Source organism: Loxodonta africana, chromosome 10, assembly GCF_030014295.1.
Source record: "Loxodonta africana isolate mLoxAfr1 chromosome 10, mLoxAfr1.hap2, whole genome shotgun sequence".
In the NCBI taxonomy this organism is placed as follows: Eukaryota; Metazoa; Chordata; class Mammalia; order Proboscidea; family Elephantidae; genus Loxodonta; species Loxodonta africana.
The window spans coordinates 88,523,609-88,536,846 of NC_087351.1; the positions used below are offsets into that span (position 1 = coordinate 88,523,609).

Sequence of the window (13,238 nt, forward strand, 5' to 3'; positions counted from 1 at the left end):
GTAGGGAAATCATCATAAATAGTGTTACTAAGATTGTGGAAGATGGTGGGATGGTATTAAACTCCCAGTGTAAGATCTTTTATTTAGTAGCATGCTGTTTATTTATCATTCTCTGATTCATTCGACATTTGCCGATTCCTTACTCTGTGCCAGGCTCTCCGATTGGGCACTAGCTTCAGGAGCTTCCATTCTCATAGGAAAGTCAGGTGTGGAAATTGACGGTTACAACACATAGTCATCAGTGCTGTGTAGTAAAGGTATGCACTAGAATGATGCAAAGCACAGAGGAAGGGCTCCTAACTCAGAGGCCCAGGGAGGTTTTCTTAGGAGGTACTCAAGCTGTCTTGGAAGACACAAGATTTCAGTCTGTAGGAAAGCAGTCCTTCAGCTTTTTGTCTTAATACCGAATAAAATAATGGCTGTATAGGCTCTTTGTGAAAACTGCGAGCCACACCACATCATGTTAGACACTGAAAGTGAATTACTTTGCCCTCCTTTTAGCTCTGCTACTCAGAGCTGTGCTGTGCTGAGGTTTGTATCCGTGCTTTTATCAAGTTTCCTATTTCCTTTAAAAGCCTCATCCCATGGCTGGACTGGGCGGCAGCTTCTTGTGTCTTTGTATGTCTCATCCACATCATTATCTTCACTCTCTTGCCTGGCAGTGCTTGTGGCTGGACTTGAAAACAAGGAAGTCTAGCCTGTGCTTCTAGTGCCCTCAGCCCTAGGGAAATACTGCCTATTGCCTTAGACTGTTGCTGAAAGCAAGGAGAGAGAATGTGGAGGATCATAGCTCATTGTTCTCCTTACTTCCAGACATCATTCCCAGGGCACTGGGTACAAAGTAGGTTGCACGCGTGAAGGTTCTTTGAGGTGGAGGAAGAAAACTTTAGAACTTACGTTTATTTATTATCCTTTTTAAATTACTTTTTTTGTTTTAAATTATACATATATTAGTATAGTAACATGTATACTTATTTTATGAATATATTGTATATTTGTGAGCATTGGCTCAAATTCTTTACTCATAAGGGTGTACAATCAGTAGAGTTTGGTGACCACTGCTCTGTGGGGAATGATCAGTACAAGTGAGCTCTGTACAGTTCCTAGGAAATGTGAATGATAAAACAGTGAACCCTGTGGAACATCGCTCACTTCTTTGAAATAGTGGGGTCTCTTCCTAGCAAGGGGTCAGTTGAAAAGGAGCCATCTAGCCAGCACAGGATTTTTCCAGCTGCCATTGTGGCGGACTGATGAGATCAGATTCAGAACTGGATGGTGAGCCTTCCCAACAGTGGGGCCATTTAACAAAAGCCCGGCACTAAGGAGGGAATGTTCAGGAGTGGTGCGGGCAGGGAAGAGGCAGGTGAATAACTGTGTTAAAAAACTGTCGCTAATGGAAATTTTATCTTTTTCTTGTTACATTTTATTTGTAGTAGAAAAAGATTTCTTTCAAAGCATCTGGGCAGCATTGGGAATTTCACACCCATCATTAGAACGATTTTTGTGTGTGTGGTGACTATGTTATCATTAGTGGTATAATTTTATTTTGTGAAGAGAGAAGTGTTTCCTGTTTTATCACAGCTTTCCCCGAGGAGGGCTGGTGTATTAATTTGCTGTATTGCCTCCTGGCTGTTCCCAGGCCGTTTTTCCTCTTCATCATGGAATTTTTAATGGCCCTGGTGCCTTTTGGGAAGCATGTGAGGAAGAGTTCCTCAGGGAGTGCTTCCCTGTTTTCACATGCCTATAATTACTCTCCTTTAAGAGCACAAAGAGTTGGATAATCATGCCTGAACTGGGAAGGCTTCCTCTCGTCAGGTTACTGAGCTGGGGCTGCTTCCTGTCTGGACATTACCAATTCCACTCTCCCAAGCACTCAGCTACCGCATGAGAACGAGGGTTCCTGAACTGCCTCCTCACTGCGGGAGCCATAGACGTACAGCTCTGGGTCTCAGAAGGTTTTCTGGGAGCAGCTGGGGTGGGGCGCGGGGAGTGACCTCAGGGTACTATCAGTTTTTAGTATTTTATTGCTGTAAACAAGTAGTGTTGGCAGTAATTTCAAGAGAACACCTTAATGATGTATCATTTCAATACAGCACAGATGGCAGTTATGATGGATGGGAGAGAGAGTCTTTGTGGTCTTTGTACCATCTAATCGATTTGTGGATTGAGAGGTTTTCAGAATTACCACTCTAGAAAATCTTAAAATTGGTGGTTTCCAGCCCTGGCTACGCTTTGGAATCATCTGCGAAGCTTTAAAATCTCTCAGTGCTGGGCTCCACCTCCCAAAATTCTGATTTAATTGATCTGAGACGGGGCCTAGGCATTGGCATTATTTTAATGCTCCCCAGGTGATTCTAATAAGCAGCCAGTGTTAAGAACTATTGCCCTAAATGCGTGTGGCCTTAGGACTGGGTCTTTGTAATGTGCGGAACAGAGTCACATTTCACAATTGATAGGATCTCTGTGCCTTGGCATTGTGTGCGTGGGAGGTAGAACTCTGGACTTGTGTTAGCCTTGGAGAGCCTCCCTCAGGTAAAGAAAGAGTGTTAGTATCGTGCACAGTGCTCAGCGCGTGGTAGGTTATTAATAAATGGGCAGAGGAGGGTTGTTGGGTGGATGTATAAATAGTTGGATAGTTGGCTGAGTGCGTGGATGAAATTCTCAAACCAGCTGTTTTGGTTTGGTTGTTTTGGTTGCTATTGTTGGTGTGTTGCTATCAAAGTAGAAATACTTCGTATTGGTTTTAATAATTGCTGTTGCTCAAACAGCAGATGGTGTGATTGGTGTTCTGGTAGAGGCTGTGGTATTGTTGGCAAGGGCGTAGTCACAAAACTATAATAAGGAGATTAGTCGTGTAGGGAGTATTTCCCATGAGAGATTTATTGATTATGAAAGATAGCTTTTCTCACCATTCCAGGCAGTCCCTGGGTTACAAATGTCCAACTTCCATACAACCCGTAGTGCAAACCAATCCCCTTAAAGCCTATTATATTAAAAATTTGAGGTACATACAATGGTTGGTAATAACAAATGGGTACTACTTTGTGATGCTTATCAAAACTTTATTATTATGTTAAAGATGTTTTACTGTATCATAAAGTGTTTCCTTAATGTTTTTTATGTATAGAAAAGTACACTTAAGACAAACATTTGACTAACCGACGTTAGATATGAACTATACTTACCTGTTCCAACTTAAGTACAAATTGGATTTAAAGACAGATTTAGGAACAGAACTCGTTCGTAATCCGAGGACTTTGAGTATCACATTAGAAAACAGTAAACTAGAACCTATCAATGGCTACATCTCTGTATGTTGCGTAAGTCATCAGTTGTAGTTTTTGAGTGTCTTGTGGGAGCTTTGAGTTTTATCCAACCTTTTCCTCAGTTTTGGGAGGTAGTTTGGCTATGTATTACCATTTCCACTTATTCTTATCTTTCAGTTCTGAAATAGCAAAGTGCTTTTGTTTAATACCTTCTTTTTTTATAGGTCAGCTTCCTTTGTAAATAAACGGTTTTTCCTTTAAGAGATATTATTTCCAGTTCCACTGAGGATAGCAGACACCAGCCTGATATACAACTATTATACATGTTCCTCAGTGAATGCAAGGTTCCATAAACTGAAAAATCAAACCCATAGCTGTCGAATGGATTATGACTCATAGTGACCCTATACGACAGAGTAGAACTGCCCCATAGGATTTCCAAGGCTGCGAATCTTTAAGAAAGCAGACTGCCACATCTTTTTCCCCCGGAGCTGCTGGTGGGTTCAAACTACTGACCTTTCGGTAGCAGTGGAGTGCTATAATTACCGTGCCACCAGGACTCCTCAAAGTTCCATAGCTTCTACTATTTTCTTCATAGTCTATGAGATGTTGGCATAGGCAGCATGAGGTCAAGAGCGTGGATATTAGAGTGAGGCATACCCAGATAAGAATCTTGGCTTTACCTGGGCAAATGACTTTCCTTATCTTTAAAATGGAAATATCAGTCCTTTCTTATTGGACTAGTAGAGATCTAAATGAACTAATATATGTAAATGCTTAGCATACTGGTAGTTTCTATCCTACTCTGTCAATAGGATAGTTGCAGTCTTAAAACTTGGAGTTAGCTTCCAGAGTCATTTGCTAATGAGATGTATTATAGATTCTTTAGGTGCTTAAATGGCCCCAAATGGACTATGGGAGGTATTTGGACAGGGTTTGGGTAAGAAAGAGAGCTCTTCCTGCTCATTAGAGAGTTGAAATATGATAGGCTGAGCTCATTGTAATTCATTTTATCTGTTCACAAACGTTATGATCTGCATATCAGAGTTGTGTGCCCAGCTGGCTGTGCCACTTGACGAGGAGTTTCAAAGAGCAAGAAGGAGACTCTATTCATGCTATTAATTTTGACCTTTGGAGCCACAGTAAACAGCCTCAGGTTTTACCTCAGGGCTTGGGGGGAAGAACGGTTTGTTAGTCCTGTGTCTGTTGGGGAAGCTGTGATGCACAGCAGCTCTTGCTCAGCACTTTAGTGCCTTAGTTTAGGCCACGCATGAGGAAGCATTTCTGTCCATATGGCACTGAGCCCTATTAGAACTTCCTGTTCTCTAGTACATAGTTCTTGAATCTTGTGTCCTGTGTTGGATGGTCTTGTTTATGGCAGCTCTCAGGTGGCTGCCGTCTTCCTGCTCAAGTGGAGCGAGGAAGCTGCTCTTTCTTCGTTGTTTTGTTTTTCCATTGTTATATGCCATCTTTCCAACTGATGTGAAACTCTTCTGTTCCTGTGGGTAACATGAAACAGCTTCACGATATGCCTACCTTGGCCAAGCCAAGGAAAGTAGATTAAGGAGAATTTCAGATGCTTTTAGTGAGCAGTTTGTTGCAGACTGCTGAGGGTTAGCTTTGAGTGAAAACCAGTAGCAGAATTACTAGGGCCTCTTCCACAGGTGGAAGAGAAAAAAGAAAAGACTTTTTTCTTTTTTCTCTTCCACCTATATAAACCTTCTCTGTTTCCGGTGATAATTGTGAAGTGGTTTTTTCTCCCTAACTGCTTGTAGTGTCATAGGCCTGGATCCTTACCCATGTGTAAGTCTGTGAAGATATTTCCCCTACTGGGTGTTTAATGAATGTCACATAACCCTGAAGATAGACTCACATTGGCAGGAGGTAGGGAGGAGGTCTTTCTGCTTCCCTAGGTTTTATCCTCTCATCCCTCATTTTACCCTAGCACTTTGCTTGTTCCTTGATTATCACTCAGTGTTTTGTATCTCTCACTTCTTTATTTATGAATTGGCCTTCCTCACTATATTGTGAGCTCCTGGTGGACTGAGCCTTGGCTCCATCATCTTTTATCTACCCATAATACATCTAGTATAGTACTGCACACGTGATACGCTTCCATAAATTTTTGTTAAAAATAAGTGAGGTGAGTAGTTTAGTAATTAAGGAGAAAAATTAGAATATATGATATAAATGACCTTTTGGTCCTCAGAAACATCAATAATTTTTTTCTCGATGTTACTTATTTGTAGATGTTTAAGAAAAAGTAAGTTAAGGAAGTACCTTTTCACATTAAATTTTATTTTTATTTCATATAAAAGTGAATCTTTCAATGACTATTTCAAAATGAGTGATTTTTTGAAGGTGAACTGTTCCTTAAATTAGTTTGCCATTGACACATAAAGACGGTTTTCTCTCCTTAGGAGTGACTCCAGACATCTTTGTTCTGAATCTAAAGCAGTCACATCAGTTATTTTTTGCCAACATTGGTTCTATTAAACATGCATGTATTTCTCAAAGTAATTTTTTTCCCCTAAAAGTACATTCCTGCCCCAGGGACATAGCGATCTGCCCAGTTTCCTAAGTAACACTGCAGTTTTAACAGCTCACCTGATCCATCAGTTACCTGCAGTAAAAAATAAAATAGAAATGCTGTGTTTATGCGTGGGTATACAGAATACTCTTTGAATTAATTGTTAATCTTCAGCGTTCACCTTCACGCTCATGATAGGAGTTTAGTGGCTTTTCCTCAAGTAAAAATGTTTAAAGAGTGTATTTCTTGCTTTTAATGCTCTTCCCTCCCCCCTCCCCCCAAGTTCCTTTTGGCAAATGCCACCACAGTTAGAGAATGTGACCCTCTTAGGGGAAGTACTGACCCCAGCGCTCATGCTGTGAAAGAAGCACGCTCCCTAAGTGGTCACTGGCCTGAGAGAAGATTGTCCCTGAGGCCGCTGATTAGATGACACAAACAAGAGCAACCTGCCTTTTCTCTAGTTTAATTGCTTACATACTGGGAAACACCATTTTATTCTAAATTTGCATTCATTTAATCATTCTATTATTCTTCAAGCTAAATATTTAGATCCCTCTTATTGACTGGATTGGCTCTTATGGATTTGGTAGATTTTGTCATTCTGTAAATTTCTTAGTAGGTAGGTGCTTATCAGAATTACCTGAGGAAAAATTTCCAAATCAACGTATTGCTGATCGTGACCCTACTCCATCCAGCCCAGCCTACTGAATTAAGAGCTTGGTGGGGGCATGTGTACTTTGTAAAAGTTCCTTTTCTGATGCTGATAATCATTTGCCTCTGCAAATGAGAAATGAAGTTTTAACTTGGTAGTGATTTTAGCTTAACTTACACTTAGGCTTTTTGCCCCTACATAATAAAAAAATCCACCTTTCTTCATAGAGTACGTGGTATGCAACACAAAAACAACCATACACTGCTCTTGAAAAAGTTAAAAAAAATCTCGTTAACTACCCTTTTTACCCACGGGGAGGGGGTTCTGTGTGCTGGTGAGAAGGAGACGTTCAGACGTTTTTCCCCCGTCCTTTTGGATACCTCACTCGTGGGTTGTCCCTTTACAGTTTCCCTCATGTGAGAGTAAGACACTGATGCCGTCAAAGTAAAATAATCTGCTCAAATCCAATCCAATCCCCGTCCCTCCCTTCCACTCGTAACATACATACACACACGAAGAGGAAATGGTGGTTGAATACCCCTAAATGAAAATGCATTGTTGGGGGGGGGCGGTGGGAGGAAGTCAACCTCTTTATTTTTCCTTCTCTTCCTTAATTCTTCATGTCTACAGTAGACTGATAATGGGGTTATTTGGGGATATTTGAGGATAAACAAAAGACCAGAACTGCCTTTCAGAATAGGAAGCTGAGACTGCAGCAGTTGCCTACCCCCATGCTCAGGCTCCAAAAAAACACAAGGGGTTCCTCCAGCCACACTTTTATTCTTTACTCGCAAACGGAGCTGTCCTCTACAGTATGACTGTCTCCATTTCCTGTCTCCCTTAGTTAAGCCTCTTGCTCCAAAGCACCCAGCATCCTGCTTGTTTCCCCAGGCTTGCTTTGGGTCCTTTTCCTTCTTTGTCCTCTACGGTTCTTCCCAAATAGATGAAGCCCTCACAGGCTGTCCTTAAGTAGATTTTCCCAAGATGTAAACCCTACCATTACTAATGTCCAAAAATTTTCTTTTCTTTTTTGGTTTTAAGCAAATACTGGTATTAGTAGGGTTTACAGCTTGGGAAAATCCTTTTATAAAGGAGCTCTCGTGGTGCACTGGTTAAGCACCTGGCTGCTAACCGAAAGGTCAGTGTTTCGAACCCACCAGCTGCTCTGAGGGAGAAAGATGTGGCAGTTTGCTTCCATAAAGATTTACAGCCTAGGAAATCCTGTGGGGCAGTTCTACTCTGACCTGTAGGGTTGCTGTTAGTTGGAATTGACTCAATGGCAGTGAGTTTGGGCTTTTTTTTGCGTCCTTTTATAACAGCTCGACTGTTCCTCTTCCCCTTCCCCCAAATCTTTTAGGAAGGGACATGGAGAAAAATAGCTTTTTTGAACTAAGCCCTAAGGTATGATACTATTCTACCTCCTTTGAAACAGCTCTCCAAATGAGAAATGGGTTTTAGAGAAATGTTTTAAGATGGAAGGAGCATTAAATTGAGTTTTAGGAATGAACATGACTTCTCTTTACCCTTGCCTCAGTTTCTCTGTTGTTCAGATTCTGCAACCGGAAGAGTTGTGCAGCTGGAAATAAGACTAGGCTACAAGATCCGTGATGGCGGAGATTGTTTTGTTTATCGCTATATTCCTAGTGTGGAATTTGCACAATCTGAAGAGCTTAGAATATTCAAGGCAATTAGTAGTGGGAATGGGGCAGTAGAAGTAAACCATTTACTACAGTGAGATGTAAAATAAGGCTACAGGCTTAGCAATCAGGGGTCAGTTACTAATATAAAAAAAAAAAAATTTTTTTTTTAATAGGGACAATTAATCCTGAAGCCCCTAACATTATAGGAGAAGCCTAAGAGCCAAAGTATATAACAGATTTAAAAAAAAAAAATAGTGAAATTATACAGAGGAACACCTAATTGGTGGTCTTGGCTGGTGATCAAGGCCGGGGATCTGGGCCTACTTTGGGGATCAGGAAAGGAGTGCTTGAAGAACACTGCTCCGAGGGGCAGGGCAAAGACCGCCTGAGACACCATTTAGTTCATGGTAGCCTCTGAGGATATTGCAGAATATAGGGAGTGTAATAACCAATGTGCATAATGATAAACCAAGCCCGTTGCTGTTAAGTTGATTCCGACTCTTAGCGACCCTATAGGACAGAGCAGAACTGCCCCATAGGGTTTCCAGGGAGCAGCAGGTGGATTTTTCGTTAGTAGCCATAGCTGTTAACCATTGCACCACTTGGGCTCCGTGCATAATGATGGGTGAGTAGTATCTATTATTTTCATTTTACTAAAATAAATAAGCATAAAAAAAAACCCACCGTATTTCCATTAAAACTGGTTAAGAACGTAAACATTTTGGTGCGTAAATGGTTTCATTTATTTTTACTCCAAAATGTGTCATTCCCTGAAAATTTGAGAAGAGTGTTATTGCCTGGATCCATAAAGGAGTGATAATATCTGCCCTTAACCATCGTACTGACATACATCAAACATGCAAAGCTGTGAAAAGGATGGATGAGATGTCAATAGAAGGCAGTATTTATTTAGCTCAACCCAAATTGATACTCTGAGAATTGATATCTTAATACCCATCTGAGTACTTTTCTGCCTTACACTTTTCATTTTGCATGTCTTATAAATCTCAACATATTGTAAGCATTGATCTTGAAGAAGCAATATTTTCTTAATTAAATTTTTTATTGAAGGATAACATACATACAGTGAAGTGTGTATCCAGGTAACCAGCATCTAGATCAAGAAACAAAACATCACTAGAAAGAACCCAGAAGTGCTCTGTACTTCTTTTAGCCACTCTCCTCTTCCTCTCCTCACACAACCCGAGGGTAACAGCCATTCTGGCATCTAATACCAGAGATTAGTTTGAAGCAACTAATTTAATCCAACAAATTTTAAAGATTCCTTTCACGAGCTTAAGATAAAGGAGAAACGTGAATATCAACTGTTAGCTTTTGTTTGACTTCTTTTTCTTTCTGACATACTTTAGAATAAGCATGATGGGATTAGAACACAGTGCTTGGAGAGTTGAGTTTGGGTCTGTATATACTCAAGTACCTTGTTTGTGGAAAAGGTGGAAACTATTCTGTACATTTCTCTGCTTTGATGAGAAAAAACTGTGTAGTGTCGCTTCTTTTTCTGCCTGTGCCTTTGACTTCTAAGGGAACTGTCACCTCTCCATTCAGACTGAAGGCGTGCCAAACTTTCACGTTCTGTCATCTGTGTTACTTATTAAATCAGCATGCTGATTTAGACTTATTTTTAGAGTTTATGTAAGGTATGAAAAAGAACTGTTCCCCCTACTTTGCACATTTATACTCAAACTTCACCTTGGGGTTTCAGAACTAACTATTCATGGGATAAAAAAAAGTTAACTCTGTTCGGCACAGGAGAAGAATGATCAGTAAAGGTGATTTGGATGGAATTTTGCAAACCACAGGCTTCATATTGTAAATCTCTGCCTATTGGAGTGATCTTGGCATTCTAAAAATTTTCTTAGCATTCCCATTAAATTCTCACCTTTTTCTCTTTATAAATTGAATTGACTTTTAAGTTTATGCCATTTGGAGAAAGGAAATACGTGTCTTTTTTTTTTTTTCCCCTAACTGTGGAAGTTGCCAGATAGGGGCCCTCTGAAAAGGAAAATGTGTACATTCAGAAGTTGTCTCTTGCCTTGCTAACTAGATTCTCCTAGGTTTGTCTGAGGTTCTAGTTTTGAGACTATTAAGATATGAGACTTGATTCCCAACTGGGACCACCAATTAAGAGTTCATCTGTATAATTTCACTGGATTTGATTTTTAATCCGTTATGTACTTTGGCTATTTTTATAATTTTCATTCATTCATATTAGGTCCAGTCAACAGATATTTAATGGGGATCGGCTGTGTGCCTTGTGCTGAGGTCATTGGAAAATTATGAAAGAAGTATAAACATGGTCCCTGTTCTCAAAGATATTAAGCTTCATTAAGGAAACAAAATATGTGTATACCAGTTTGTGTATGCCATTTAAATAGTGATTCATCGTAGGTAAGGTCCCAAAAGTTTAAGGAAAGCTTTGTGCAAAGGAGGCGAGACATGTTTTGGCCTTAATCAAGGGTTGGCCCAGTATAGTTTAAGAGGAAGGAGAAAATGGAGGATAGCGGTAAACTAAAACCAGCGATTTCAGTGTGAAGTTAATTGTCTTTCAGAGAACCCTTTGCTTTTCTAGCTTTGAAGTTCTTAGTGTTTTGTTTTTAAAATAAACTGAATATTCAGATGAGGGAACATATGATTGGCACATAATTTAATATTTTAAAAAGTCACAGGAATCAAACTTAACTTGTTGTAAAGCAAACGAAACCAGACCTGTTCCCGTCTAGTTGATTCCAACACATAGTGACCCTACAGGACAGAGTAGAACTGCCCCGTAGGGTTTCCAAGGCTGAAATCTTTACGGAAGCAGACTGCCACATTTTCCTCTTTTGGACTGGCTGATGGATCGGAACTGCTGAGCTTTTGGTTAGCAGCCAAATTTCTTAACCACTGCACTGAATAGGCACTGTTAAAAATCCACATTGTGGTGGTAGAAGGGTTAAACTTGCTATTAAAATTCTATGCAAATATCTGTGTTCATGCAGCATTAAACTTTCCATTATATTACCACTTGGGAGTAGGTATTTCATTAGCGAGTTTAGAACAATTGCACTTACAGTTTTTATGAAAAATATTTTTTTAGAAATCAGCATGTAACGATACACATGCTTATTGAAATTAATCTTGAATGTCTGCTACTCTGGAGCCATGTAAGAAGTTTAGAATGGGTATGCACTGTGGGTGAGGAGTGATTTACGATTAATCCTGAACAATCTGGTACTGACACTTGATGGCAAAAGATGGTGCCCATTCCATGTTAGCGTACATCTGTGATGGGTCGAGCACTGCCTCTGGGCTGAGCATAATGTCTTAAAATAAGAATTACAAAGTTAAAACAGTATTTTCTCTTTCTCGTACCTGCAGACAGGCAAGCATACACCTGGGACCACCATGTTCACGTGACGTTAAGAGGAAACGGAAACCTGTGGCCACAGCATCTCTGTCTAGCCCAAATGCAGGTAATTATAGGTAGTTGACATTTATTGGGCACCTACTGTGTGTCAGGCACTACACTGAGTTGTATATACTTTTCCATCTAATCCTTACAATAAGGTAGGACGTTTTATTCCCATTTTACACGGGAAAACAGCCTGTGGGAAGTAATTTGCCCAAGGTCACACATATTTTAAGAATTCAAACCCAGTTCTCTCTGAGCCTGAAGCTGGTGCCTTTTCACTGTGTCTCGGCTTTCTTGAGTTTGAATCCCTGCATTCCATCAGTCTTCAGAATAGTCTTTAGTCATCTGAGCTTTTCTAGCACAGAGAGGAAAACTAGGTCCGTGTTAGTGAAAATCCAGTAGGAGTGGCGGTTTTATCAGTAGTCAGGGAGCTGCATGGCTTTTTATTTACTTTATCCCCATGTAGTACGGTGCAGTCTCACTGCTTTCATGTAGAGTGGTAACATTTCACCAGTCATGAAGTTTTGAATTAAAAATGATTTTTTCAAGTTAAAACTATGTAGTTTTTTTGGCAAAGCTAATATCAGTTGGTAGAAGCCAAATAGTCGTTGTCTTTGATGACAGGTATTTACCAGGAGGGGGCACAAAGAAGCCTTCTAGGGTGCTAGAAACATTTCCTGTCATGAACTGGGTGGGGGTTACACGGTGCTTAATGTAAAAATTCATTGAGCTCTACTCTTAAGATTTGTATTGCATGTAAGTGACCTCTAAAGGAAAAAAAAAAAAAAAAAGGATGGTTATGTATTTATATCAGGTGGAATATTGGATTTTAGTAGATTTTTTTCTTTGGAGTTAAGAGGAAGATAGTTAAACATAAGTAATAATCATAGGAAATCCTTGGTGTTATTTCAATACAGTTTAGGGTGAATAGCTCAGAATAGAGGGATCATGTATGTTTGCAGGACCTATCAGAAGTACCTAGAGTTATTTCCTCGCTGATGGTGAGTTCACTGTGATGGAGCTGACTATATCATAGACTATTTCATTTTCTCCATGAAATACTATGTATTATATAGAACAGAGTAGTTACTAGCTTAGTAAAGAGCGGACCTCAGATAGATATAGAATTTTGTCCCCCTACCATGACTTGGAAACCCTGGCGGTGTAGTGGTTAGGAGCCCTGGTGGCGCAGTGGTTAAGAGTTTGGCTGCTAACCAAAAGGTTGGCAGGTACTGCTTAGAAACCCTATGGGGCAGTTTTATGCTGTCCTATAGGATCACTATGAATTGCAATCAACTTAATGGCAATGGGTTTGTTTTTTTTTTTCTTAACCATTACTTAAAACAGAGCCCTGGTGGCGCAGTGGTTAAGCACTTGACTCGTAACTGAAAGGCTGGAGGTTTGAACCCGTCAGCCACTCTGCAGGAGAAAGATATGGCAGCCTGCTTCCGTGAAAATTTCAGCCTTAGGACCCTATGGGGCAGTTCTGCTCTGTCATACAGGGTGGCTGTGAGTCAGAATTGACTCCACAGCAACAGGCATTTGGACTGTTACTTAAGGTTCCTGAGTGGCACAGGTGTGCTTGGTTGCTAACTGAAAAGTTGGAAGTTAGAGTTTAACCAGATATGCCTTGGAGGAAAAGCCTGACAGTCTACTTCCCAAAAATTAGCCAGTGAAAACCCTCTGAAGCACAGTTCTTCTCTGATACACATGGGGCCACCATGAGTCAGAATCAACT

The 13,238-nt window shown here is 40.3% G+C and overlaps 1 protein-coding gene across 8 annotated transcripts in view; it reads left to right on the top strand.

Annotated features, from left to right (window-relative positions):
- The window catches only part of GPATCH2L (G-patch domain containing 2 like), a 74,083-nt gene that overhangs the window by 36,492 nt on the left and 24,353 nt on the right, over window positions 1-13,238 (top strand). For 7 of the 8 annotated variants that reach the window (XM_023546396.2, XM_023546395.2, XM_023546398.2 and 4 more), the window contains one exon: window positions 11,467-11,561. In XM_023546396.2, coding sequence (XP_023402164.1) covers window positions 11,467-11,561 — 95 coding nt within the window. Of the gene's footprint in view, window positions 1-11,466; window positions 11,562-13,238 lie in introns of those variants that run through there. The other variant, XR_002785338.2, reaches the window with a different exon arrangement.